Raw genomic sequence first — 12348 nt, 5'->3', positions numbered from 1 at the left:
TCAAATTTTCTCATTCATCCGCACAGGAATCTGCCTCTTTCACTGCAAGTCAGTTGGGCAGCTGCCTGCACTTAGAAAGAAAAAAGACTAACGTTTGTTTAGCATGTCAATATCAACTGATGCATAACAGTTGGTGTTTCAAAAGCAAAACACCAAGCCAGCACTGACAAAGGACAAAGTGACGAGCCAGATATTTATGCCACAGTTGACAGATAAAATGCAGCTGATCAGAAACGGTTTCTGCAGGAAAGCTACAAACACGCTATTGAAAAAGAAAATCCATCAAGAATCTGTCTAGAACAGCCAACGATCAAAGTCCTATTCCTGTTTAACTTGGACGTCTTATCAACAGGTGGATGACTACCATGGAACGAAGATCAGTGATCCCTATGCATGGCTGGAGGACCCTGACAGTGCAGAAACGATGGTATGCGATCATCTCCTGCAGAACGCTGAAGCTGCCTCTTGACGAAAGCACTCCTAATTTCATCCCTCCTCACTCTCCCTTTTTATTTCAGGCCTTTGTTGAAGAGCAGAACAAAGTGACTATGCCGTACCTGGAGAAATGTGCTGTCCGGGCTCAGTTCCACCAGCGCCTCACTGACCTCTATGACTATCCTAAATACAGCTGCCCTTACAAAAGAGGGAAGAGGTACTAGTTAAAATTTAAAGGATGGGCACTGCACAGATTTAAAAACAACTACACTTATGAGTAGGATTTACCTAAAGGTCAGGTCTGAAATTGACTTTATTTCCTGTTTTATTTTTCAGGTATTTCTACTTTCACAACAAAGGCCTCCAGAACCAGGATGTGCTGTATGTGCAGGACTCTCTGGATGCACCTGCCACCATCTTCTTTGACCCGAACAAACTCTCTGAAGATGGCACTGTGGCACTGAAGAGTGAGTCACGCTTGTATTGTGCAGAAACACACATACACACAGGTGAATAGAAAGAGATTTACACTGCTGATGACTTCCCTCTTTCTTTTGTCCTTTCTCTCCATCCAGTGGGCCGTCTGTCGGAGGAGTGTGAATATTTTGCATATGGTCTGAGCAGCAGTGGCTCAGACTGGGTGACAGTGCATTTCATGAAGGCTGATGACCTCAGCCCACTGCCTGATGTACTGGAGAGGGTTAAGTTCAGCTGTCTGGCCTGGACTCATGATGCAAAGGGCGTCTTTTACAACTGCTACCCACGCCAGGAGGGCAAAACAGATGGTTAGGAAGAGACACAAATGCAACCATTCACCACACAAAGACTAATACAAATATATTCAAGATTTAACCCTTCTGTATTTCACTTAAGGCACTGAAACCACCTGCAACATCAATCAGAAGCTCTACTACCACGTCATCGGCACCAAGCAGTCAGAAGACATTCTGGTTGCTGAGTTCCCCGACCATCCAAAGTGGCACAGCTCAGTAACTGTAAGTCTTTAATGATCTCAAATCACTTAATATTATGATCAAGATCATTTAAAGCTTCGTCAGAGCTTAACTTTCCGACCCATTTTGATTCCCTCCTCTTCCCAGATATCAGACGATGGTCGATATGCCATTCTGTCCATCACTGAAGGTTGTGAGCCGGTCAACCAGCTGTGGTACTGTGACCTGCAGCAGCTCCCCAGTGGCATCACAGGTCTGTCTGTGTTCTTGTGTCCACCATACATGTACTGTGATCTAAGCACTCCATAAACACAGCTAGAAACAGTTCTTGTGGTTTTTTAGGAAGTAGGATCACGTGCCCTGGTAAAATGATGTTAAGCTGATGTAACTAGAAAAACTATAATTATATTAGATTTTCAAAGTGTAAATCCACAAACATGGGAGCCCAGAGGGATTAGAAAAATACATACCTCCTTGACATAAATTTCTCTTCATTTTGAAGGATTTTCTTCTGCAAATGATGGAATGATTTTTTGTATTGACTAAACTGGCCATTTTTTTTGGATAAATCACACCCCGTCCCACTTCCCAGATGCAAGTTGATGTCTTCACATCTTGTTTTGTTCAACAAATATTCCGTTCAAAATAGTGTATGTCAAAGAAATACAGCGAGTCCTGTTGTTTGAAAAGCTTGAAATGAATGTTCCTTGAAATCCGTTATCAACTTAGTGAATTCTGACTGTTTTAATAGCAATTATTAGTGGCACAGGAGCTGCAGCATGAAAACATGACCTGTAACTTTGATATTGTTTTCCTTCTTTGTATCTACTTTTAGTAGTACATAGTCGTAGAATAGTACAAATGTATTTGATTTCTTTCTCAAAAATGGTTTCATTGAAAACCATTAATGGATTTTCAAACGGCAATAGATTTTATCTCTGCGTAATACACAGTGACTGTGCTGTATCAGCAGACGAGGAGTTGAAACCACTGGCAGTGACTCAACGGTTACTTCACAAGATGTGGAGATTTCAAAATTCATTTTGGTTTGTTTTCTGGTGTGAAAAATATCTCTCTCACAAACAGGAATTTTGAAACTTTCAGTGCAAGAGTGTTGTGAAATTGGTTATTAAATACAATGTCACAGAGTGAAATGTCATAAAGAATTGGAATTCCCAGTGGTCAGTGTTATAGAGAAGAAAATGTTTTGTATTTTATATATATATATATATATATATATATCATATTTTATTCCCTCTGCTCCTCCAGGGCTGCTACCATGGGTAAAACTTGTGGACAACTTTGAGGCCCAGTACTCCTACGTCACCAACGAGGGAACTGTATTCACCTTCCGCTCCAATTTGGATGCTCCTCGATACTGTCTCATCAACATAGACATCCAGAAACCAGACAGGCAGCACTGGATGACCCTCTTACCACAGCACAACAAGGATGTTCTAGGTGAGACTAAATGGAAATTTCATTAGAATATAAGGTAGAAGTCGGCTATGTGGTCAACCTATACAGTACCAGTTCACTACAGAGGAAATGTAAATATGTCTGAGAGTTAAAAGAGCAGTTATGTGGTTGGTTTGTAAAACAGACCTTTGTTGGCATGACAGCTGCGGGCTTGTGCTGGAGTGTGTGAAAACTCCACCAAGCTTTAGAAATGCGTAAAAGGCTCATACATGGAATCATAGTTCCACTATCATGCCCTCGAAATCTTGCAAAACGTTGTTTCATTGAATTCTGTCCCAATGACATTTCAGCCACCGCAACTGGAAGTTCTCTTTCTGTGGTTGAAGACCTTCGTCAGGGGGAACTCTGCTCAAAAAGTGAAATTTGGTCCATAAGCACTTTGTTCTTTTTTTTTTTTGCTATGAGTCATTCAAGTGATGGTAACTGTCCCTGAAGATCAATGAAACATACAGAAGTGAATATTCACGGTTCCCGTAGGAAATATAGACACACACAAACACGTCAGTACAATATATAATATATATATATATATTAAGGAAAATCGTTTGAATAAATGGACAAAGCTTTATTTGAAGTCCCCCCTATTGAGCATTTACAATAAAGATATAAATATTTAATAAATGCTTTCTAATGCAATATAATGTAGTAATATGCAGATTTAGGCATTTATTGATGTATTTGTCTCCACACTAAAACTCCTCGTGTGAGCACTCTTCAGTGGAGTGAAGAAATTATCATTGCTGACAAATATTGTAATTTAATAAGCACTTGAAAATGTTTTTATAGCTGCGTGGAACTACATTGGTGTGTGTTATAAACAATTAATTAAATGTTTACTGTATATTGTACTCATAAATGCTAAATAGGGCAAATTAATAATGTGTTACCGAAAGATTATGCTAATGTTTATATTGCTTTTTTTATATTATTTTTATTATTATTAGTTAAAGTTAATGATCTTGTGTTATTTCATATTATGTATATATTTTTTTTAATTAATAATGTTTAAAAACATTTTCAGACAAGTTTTGCACCTCCAGATGTGTACCTGCATGTCTCATCTGGGTATAACAGCAACATACAGTTGTTGCCATGGAATCAAACATTCACTGTGTGTGTTACGCCCATGAAGTTGCGTACTCCTGGGGTGACATACTTAAAAAAAAAAAAAAAAGAGGGCCTGTGAGGACAAATAACAATATCAAAATTACTCTATTTCAAAAATGCAATAAAACTATTCACCAGATATTTACAATGTTAATTCTATATAATTTTACTATTTATAATTATAATCTTTCCCTGTATAAACAGTTATCTTATTCCCCTTTATATATTAAATCACAAAACAATCATATTTACAATGTATCTATAAGAAAATCTCCCTCTTCCTATTTCTGCAGCTCCGCAGTCTGAGCGTTCTGGTTGCCTAACAACGGTAAACTACGCTGTGCTGTTAATCAGCTGCGGCTCGCGCTGTAGCTGTTATATACCGTTAACTAACTGCCCAGTTATAAAATAACAAATTAACAAAACTATTGGGACCTAATGACAAAACATACTAAATATAAACCACAAAACACTGTAGCAGTAACTTTCACACACACATCTACCAGCGGAGGAGGGCAAACTTCACCTCTCACTCGCTTCCGCTAGAAACGCTAAGCTAATACCGACAGTTATACATTTAACATATAAGCAAAATTATCGAAAGCACATAACAATACACAAAACAGAAAGCACACAATATTTACAACATGTATGACCCTTTTTCACCTAATTTACCCACCTGTGAGGACAAACAACAAAGGCACTGTGGGTGAGCTGGTCTCAAAACGTTAACTGCCAACTGAAGATTGCAGCTCGCCCACAGCTTATATCGCCTCACAGGTGGTCTCGTGCCTGGAATACGAATTTTTAAAATTTTAACAGGGGGTGTCTGTAAAAATATAAAACATATATACATATAAACAACACACATTAATGAGTGGGCAATTAAATTAATAAATAATATTAAATAACTATCCTATGTGCCACATATGCATGAAATCCACAGTAGGGAGTTGACACTTAACATTTGACAATATCATGCTCTTCCAGGGCTTTTGAATGGAGCTCCTGTATTTTGTATGAATGAATATAAATCATTTCTGCAGATGCTGCATGGCCAGTGAATGGCACCATCTCCAGCCCTTTTTTATAAGCTGACAAGATTGTCTTGTCTCCTCTATAATGATACTGTCTTGGACCCAGCTCCAACATAAGTTCAGTGATATGCCCAACATCACTTCTTTACACCAAAACAACCGTTTGAGTCCTCTTGTTGGTGGTTATGGGCATCAGAGTGTTCACTATAACATCATTGATGTGAAGCATGAAGTCACACATTCATCAGTTTACCCTGTGATGTCCTTGTTTTGACACTGAGGACACTCAAAGAAAAATGCCTTATATTGAATGCTGGTTGCTGTGTTTAATAAACACAACAACCAAGAGAAGACAGCTTCTCTAGCACCACTGCCATCTACTGATCAAACGTCCTACATTTACAGCATACAGTATCGAGCTGACTGTATATTAGTCTGCCCTCTGCTGGCTGTTGATGAGAAAAGGCCACCAGTAAGAGGATTCACAGTCTATATCTGTATTAATTCTTTACTGCATATGTACAGTAACATTTAAATTAAACAAACTAATCGATAAGGTCATGTGCAGTTACTAGTTCATGAGATAACTCAACAAGATAAATTGGTAGCTCATACTATATTTTATGTGCTATAAATGAAGACAGACAACGAAAAACAGTCTCCCTCAGTTTTCAACAAAAACAGCTACATACTGTCATGTTCACTGTTTTACCACTTCCTCTTTGTATCCCTCTGCAGGCTTTGTCTCCTGTCTCAACCAGCACCACCTGCTGGTCAACTACGTCCATGACGTGAAGGACATCCTGCAGGTGTATGAGTTGTCCACAGGCCGGCTGGTCAGGGACTTGCCACTGGATGTTGGCACAGTGGCCGGTGTGAGCTGCAAGAAGAAACACTCTGAATTCTTCTACAAGTTCACCTCCTTCACTACACCAGGTAACTCAGCCATTTGATAAATTATATTTAATTGTATCATATTAGTAATTTAATGCTGCAAAATGTTATTCCCATATGAAAAAAGAACAACAAAAACAATGACCATCGATGGATGCAGAATCTCTTTAAAGTACATTAAGATAATTAGGGTTGCATCTCATGATACTTTTATTATTGATCAATCTAGTGATTATATCTTTTGATAAAGCTTTTTTTTCTCTGAAAGTGCTGCATTGCTATTGTAATGACAACTTTCACTGCTTATACTGCCTTTAAATTTTACAGTACATGTCAGGGAAAAAAATATGCTGAATGTTGAAAATTTTCACTAAATGTGAGCAGCCAGTTATAAAAATGTACCTGTTGTCGAGTTAAACTTGCAGTAGCCTCTAACCTGTGTGGCCTTTGTTCTTTGGTGCAAAGGTATAATTTACCACTGTGATCTGAGTGTGTCGAACCCAGAGCCCAAAGTGTTCAGGGAGGTGGAGGTAAAAGGCATCAAGCAAGAGGACTACCAGACCACCCAGGTCATTTTATCTCCTTTACTTATTTCTGTAGAGCAGACACCATGTCTCTGTGCTCACACTTCCCCATTACTCTTTCTTTAGTGTTATTTTCCAGTTTATTTGTGTTTATGTCGTGTTACCACATCTACTCTTTGCATTTTCATATAATGATGGCAATTTCCCAGAACTGAATGTACTATGTTTGAGGAAGTGGTGACTGGTGTGTGTGCAAACAGCTCATTTTAGACTAGAAACATAGACAAATAGAGATCAGATATAAACATTCACACATTATCTGAGAGCCCCAATAAGAGGTGTTTTGTAAAACGTAATCTCTAATATATTCTCAGGTATTTTACCCCAGTAAAGATGGAACCAAGATCCCCATGTTTTTAGTTCACACCAAGGGCCTGAAGAAGGATGGAACTCATCCTGTTTTCCTTTATGGGTATGGAGGCTTTGAACACTCCATACAACCGTACTACAAGTAAGTACAACTGATCTATCCAGAATCTCTCAACCACTGTAACTACCATCTTTTCTGAGCAGACACAGATGACCAGTAATCAGTTACAAACTGTCAGAGATGTGGTGGTAAGTCATCTTGCCCCTAGAACTCCAGAACAGTGTGAACAATGCAGGTGCCCGTACCAGTTTTTTATAAAATGTAAATGGACTTGCACTTATAGAGCACTTTTCTAGTCTTACTGACCACTCAAAGCGCTTGACAATACCTGCCACATTCACCTATTCACTCACACATTCGTACATCACACTCATATGCACACACATACACTGATGGAAGAACCATCAGGGGCAACGTGAGGTTCAGTATCTTGACCAAGGTTCGATTCCCCGGCTTCTCCAGGATGGGGATCAAACCTTGGTCAAGATACTGAAACACCGACCTTCTAATTAGTGGACGACCCGCTCTACCTCCTGAGCCACAGCTGCCCCTGAGCTGTTATAATAAAAAAAAAAAAAACATTATTTTATCTGAACCTTCACAAACTGAACACAAAAGATGCACCTACAGTATAAAATAACACTCACCAGTAGGATTATATAAGAAATTTCTGATTGAAAAGCACATGAGGGTTAGCTGATGGCTTGTTCTCGCTTCTGGTGTAAACAAAGCAGCCGTCTGCAGATACTTCAAAACAAGGATAAAAACACAAGGGTCTAGTTGCTGTCTGATTTCTCAGTTAATGATTGGCTGTTGATGCAAATAAATGCATCAGTGGTGCTTGAGAAACACTGCATTGTGTGTACACAATGCCCACTGAAAAAGAGCTGTGTATACCTTTGTGTACCCTATGTGATCAAAATGTGAACATAACGCAGTGATGTGATTTCAAAAGTATTCTTTCAACGAAACACTACTTCTGCTACATTTACCATTTCAATTCATAAAAATCCATTTCTATAATTTCTTCATAATTTGAAAATGGTGAGAGCATCATTTTCTTTTTTCTAGTGTGTTTTCCAGTTTATACCTGTTTGTACTTATTTTCTTGCCTCTGTCTGTTTTGCCTCTTTCAGTGTTGCGAACCTGCTGTATGTGAGACACCTGGGAGGGATTCTGGCAGTGGCCAACATCAGAGGGGGCGGAGAGTATGGCCTCACCTGGCACAAAGGTACAAGCGTAGGACATCTAAACCCAGGGAGATCTAAGTTACTCATGTCAGAGCGATAGAGGTAATGGAGAGAGTTTTCTATTATTTAATTCTGGGTTGACACTTTCAACTTCCACTGTGTCATGCGTTTGTAGCTGGAACTTTGGCGAACAAGCAGAATTGCTTTGATGACTTCCAGTATGCAGCAGAGTATCTGATCCAGGAAGAGTACACCACAGCCAGCCGCATCGCTATCAATGGCGCCTCTAACGGAGGGCTGCTAGTGGGTAAGTACGTGATCATTTGTGTGTGTGTGTGTGTGTGTGTGTGTGTGTGTGTGTGTGTGTGTGTGTGTGTGTGTGTTTGTTTGTTTGTGTGCGTGTGTGTGTGTGTTTGTGCATTATGTATGTTTTTATTTAGTAGGAAATGAAGCGATAAAGCCAGAGGGGGAGAGAGAGCAAGAGAAAGTGAAAGGGTTTCAAAGGTATATAGCTATTATGCATTGTTACACTCTGGAGCTGAGAGTGTGGGTGAGCCCTGCACTTTATTTTTTATAGCTGAAATCTCGTCATGGAGCTTTACCTCGACTTCTTCCCAATTTAACAGCTCAGCTCCCACAGTTTAACCCATGAGGCTACTAAAAGGCACAGCACACTCCAAGTTTTTGCACCCTAAAAAAAAAATCACATCAACCTCAAAGCTAAGACTACTGGTGTGTTGTAAGTCCCAGCTGCATTGATCACAATGTTTTGTATTCTTTACAGTGCATTTTTGTTATAATTGCTAATGTCAAATTCTTCTAACAGCAGTTAGCTGCTTAGCTTCAATTAATTAAGCAATTAAACAGAACATTAAACAGTGATTAGTCACATCATTTACCAAAGAGCGACTGCCATATGGCATCGCACAAACCCAAATAATGTCTTCTTCTGTGGTGTGTAAGTGGCCATTTAGGAGTGATTGTGTCCTACAATGTGAAGTAAAGAGGATGTATATGTGTGTGTGCGTCTATAAGCAAATTAAATCTGTAACAAAAATTATGAATACACACACATACACAGCGGCCTGCGTGAACCAGCGTCCAGACCTGTATGGCTGTGCTGTGGCGGAGGTGGGGGTGATGGATATGCTGAAGTTCCACAAGTTCACCATCGGCCACGCCTGGACCACCGACTACGGCTGTTCTGACGAGCCGGAGCAGTTCCAGTGGCTCATCAAGTATGAAACACGTGCACAATCACAACACAATCACAACACAGCACAATCACAATCACTATCACTAAAACACACTTTTCTATCAGAATACATCACAGTTACGTTCAAATCCTGATCTGCCGCTCCCATCCTGTCTGACGGGTGGAAATGCAGTACAGTTGTTGGACCAGTTATAGTCCTCATTTTGGCATTGTGACCAATTCAACAAGTCTAGGAGATCAAATAACATAGTATGTGAATCAATAACAGATAAAGCATGTTCAGGAGCGCTGACTGGAGGAAATGATAGTTTAGTAAATAACTGTTTGAAAACAGTAAAATAGCACAGGTTGGTGTGAGTGAGCATTATTTTATTAAGTAGTCCATCAGGTTTCAGTGCGGAGCTGCAGTTCACCTTAAGTTCACCTCACTTGTATGTCACTCACTCACCTTTGGCTCTATTTTTGGTGTTTTGTCACATTTTTCCCTCCACCTGGTGTGTCTCACCCTCTCTTCAGGTATTCTCCTCTTCATAATCTTCCTCGGCCACCTTACTCTGGCCACCCCTACCCTGCTGTCCTACTTCTGACAGCAGATCACGACGATCGCGTGGTGCCTCTGCACACCCTCAAGTACTGCGCTGCACTGCAGCACGGCGTGGGCAGCGGCCCCATGCAGCGCCAGCCCTTGATGGTCAGGGTGGACACCCGTAGTGGGCACGGTGCAGGGAAACCCACCGCCAAAGCCATCCTGGAGGATGCTCACATCTTTTCTTTCATTGCTGAGACCTTGGGCCTCAGCTGGAAGGAGTGAGGGGAGGGAAGTAACCACTATGCACAGTGAGAAAGGCTTTTAAAGGGATGATGATTACTTTCTGAACTTGTTTTTTGTTTTTATTTAAACTGTAGAAATGAGAACCAATTAGAGGGAAAGGATGGGTAAGAGATCTGGGACAAGGGAAGAGTGAGTTGACAAGAGCGTAAGTGAATGAGAGAGGAATAATTACAGTGAACGGTTAAAGAAAGATACAGAAAATTGCTGCTTATGAAACAGCTCTTAACCGTAGATTACTTTAACTAATAAAATGCACTAAAAGATGAAATTTTTTAAAAACCCATTGTAAATTTGAAATTGAATTTAAAGTTTCAATAAAACCTTCATTTGCACTATGATTTCTGTCTATCGTATTATAATCTTTAGTGTCCTAAATGTAAATGGTGCCTCCCAAAGTCGATCTAACTAGATCTGTTCAGCATAAAGACTTTAGAAATGAATCTAACTATTTTAATAAGCAGTTAATCTTTGTCATTGAAGTCATTTTTCAAGATTAAAAAAATCTCTGGTTTCAGCTTTTTAAAATGTAGAAGTTCAGAAATATTTCAGCAAACTTTAATACTGCCCCTTTCAAATGTATTATTGTATAGATTATATCATTGGATTGACATTACTGGTGCACTAACATAAGCAGTATTTTATTGCGGCAGCTGATTCAGGTGGAGCTAACTACTGTATATACCAGTATCATTCAGTCTACAGCAATCCATCATCATAAGATGATCATATGTTTTGTATAAATCTTATTATGCAAAGTAGCAGAAAAAACCCCATGAAAAGTAGTGGAGCAGAGTTATAAGGCATCGTTAAATGTAAAACAGTTTTTAAATGAAGTACACATACCTCAGATATTGTGCATTATTTGAGTTAATCAACTTCTCACATCCACCACCAAGTGGCAGTATGGGACTGCAGAAACTCCCCTTTAAGCTCAACCCTCTGCTAACACCTCGAGGTCAAAGGCTGGGTGTCAGTTTAGTGTCATTCTGCTCGGCTGCATCATTGAGAGGGATTGAGGATTTAAAAAAAAAACACAAACAGCAGGATGCCACTCTGCTTAATCCTTTATATTATCTATCTGCTGGTTGATCCGCCTGGTGGTATTGGTGGAGGGGGGGGTCAGATCACTGGTAGATAGACGAGCAGGATATGTGTGTATAAAACAGGACAAGAACGAGGACTTGTATAAGAGTAATGGACGTGTGGAGCTGTAAAGTTTCAAAGTGGAAGGAGACAGAGGAGAGATTTGGAAAGATCTTTAGAGCCTACAGAGAAGTTGAGAGATGGAGAGCGATGATAGACGGCAGATATATGGCGAGACAGCGAGAGGCAACAAGCAGACAAGCTGGGAGAGACTTAAAGTGCACTTATGGAGAGTCTCGGGAGGCGGACAGACAGACGAGTGTTTAAACTGTCAAAAAGAGAGAGGGAAACTCTTTTCCAGCCAACCACGGAGAGTGAGAGAAGTTGTCCATTCGGTCACTCAGAGTTTAATCTCGGCTCAGTGGGAAGTTCTGATTTCGTCAGACTGAACCCCGGGCCTTATCTAAGTACCTCTCAGTGGAGAGATAGGATGGGAAAAGGAGAGCGGCAAGCAGAGGAGGCAGCAGGAGGAGGATTTGCAGACAATGACTCTTTGCCACAGGGGAAAAAGTGGTTGAATGAAGCCATGGAAAGACAAAGCCAGTAATAAGCTGGACATATGAGAGACAGAGAAAGGGCTTTGAGATCATGCAGCAAAAAGGCTGTGACGCTCTTCACCCAGGAGTGTCCCAGAGGATTGCACAGACTTGTGCTGCTTCATTTCTTTCTTCCACCCCGCATGTCACCTCTTGAGCTCCCTTTTCCTCCCTACTGTTCACACATGTAGAGGCACACATGGCCTTCGCATCTCCTTCTCTCTGGAGAAACACAAGCTTTCACCTACAAACCCCCCCCCCACAGTTGTCTCACACTCACAGGTCCCCATCCTGTCCTCCATTTGTTTACTTTACTCTTTCCATAATGCGGGGATTAATTTCTAAAAGCCGATTTGAGTTGCGGCACGCTTTGGCAAAGAGCGCAGAGCAGAACTTTTGTGCTGGGGGAAGTTTCCCCTTCACACTAGCTTAGAGGTGGACCGCTCTCCCCTTTATGCTGCTCACTTTAATCTTCACACAGAGCAGAGGGAGTGGGGGATAGAGGGAGGACAAGAAGGAGAGAGGGCTCTCAACACACAGCTGGGAATCACTAATGTCTTTACAGAGGTGTC

General features: G+C 40.5%; 1 protein-coding gene across 2 annotated transcripts in view; it reads left to right on the top strand.

Annotated features, from left to right (window-relative positions):
* The window catches only part of LOC111671881 (prolyl endopeptidase), a 28254-nt gene extending 17819 nt beyond the window's left edge, over positions 1 to 10435 (top strand). For both annotated transcript variants that reach the window (XM_087180067.1, XM_023429113.2), the window contains exons 2-15: positions 353 to 427; positions 519 to 652; positions 772 to 902; positions 1011 to 1220; positions 1309 to 1430; positions 1536 to 1641; positions 2658 to 2849; positions 5750 to 5947; positions 6371 to 6474; positions 6804 to 6940; positions 7996 to 8090; positions 8225 to 8356; positions 9131 to 9287; positions 9782 to 10435. In XM_087180067.1, coding sequence (XP_087036193.1) covers positions 353 to 427; positions 519 to 652; positions 772 to 902; positions 1011 to 1220; positions 1309 to 1430; positions 1536 to 1641; positions 2658 to 2849; positions 5750 to 5947; positions 6371 to 6474; positions 6804 to 6940; positions 7996 to 8090; positions 8225 to 8356; positions 9131 to 9287; positions 9782 to 10076 — 2088 coding nt within the window. In that variant the 3' untranslated portion in view covers positions 10077 to 10435. The remainder of the gene's footprint in view (positions 1 to 352; positions 428 to 518; positions 653 to 771; positions 903 to 1010; positions 1221 to 1308; positions 1431 to 1535; positions 1642 to 2657; positions 2850 to 5749; positions 5948 to 6370; positions 6475 to 6803; positions 6941 to 7995; positions 8091 to 8224; positions 8357 to 9130; positions 9288 to 9781) is intronic.
* Positions 10436 to 12348: the final 1913 nt, after the last annotated feature.

This window comes from Seriola lalandi, unplaced genomic scaffold, assembly GCF_002814215.2.
Source record: "Seriola lalandi dorsalis isolate HSWRI2012SDOR001 ecotype SW California unplaced genomic scaffold, Sedor1 jcf7180002054887, whole genome shotgun sequence".
In the NCBI taxonomy this organism is placed as follows: Eukaryota; Metazoa; Chordata; class Actinopteri; order Carangiformes; family Carangidae; genus Seriola; species Seriola lalandi.
Note: the sequence above shows the minus strand (reverse complement) of the source record. Positions and strands in the feature narration are given on the sequence as shown.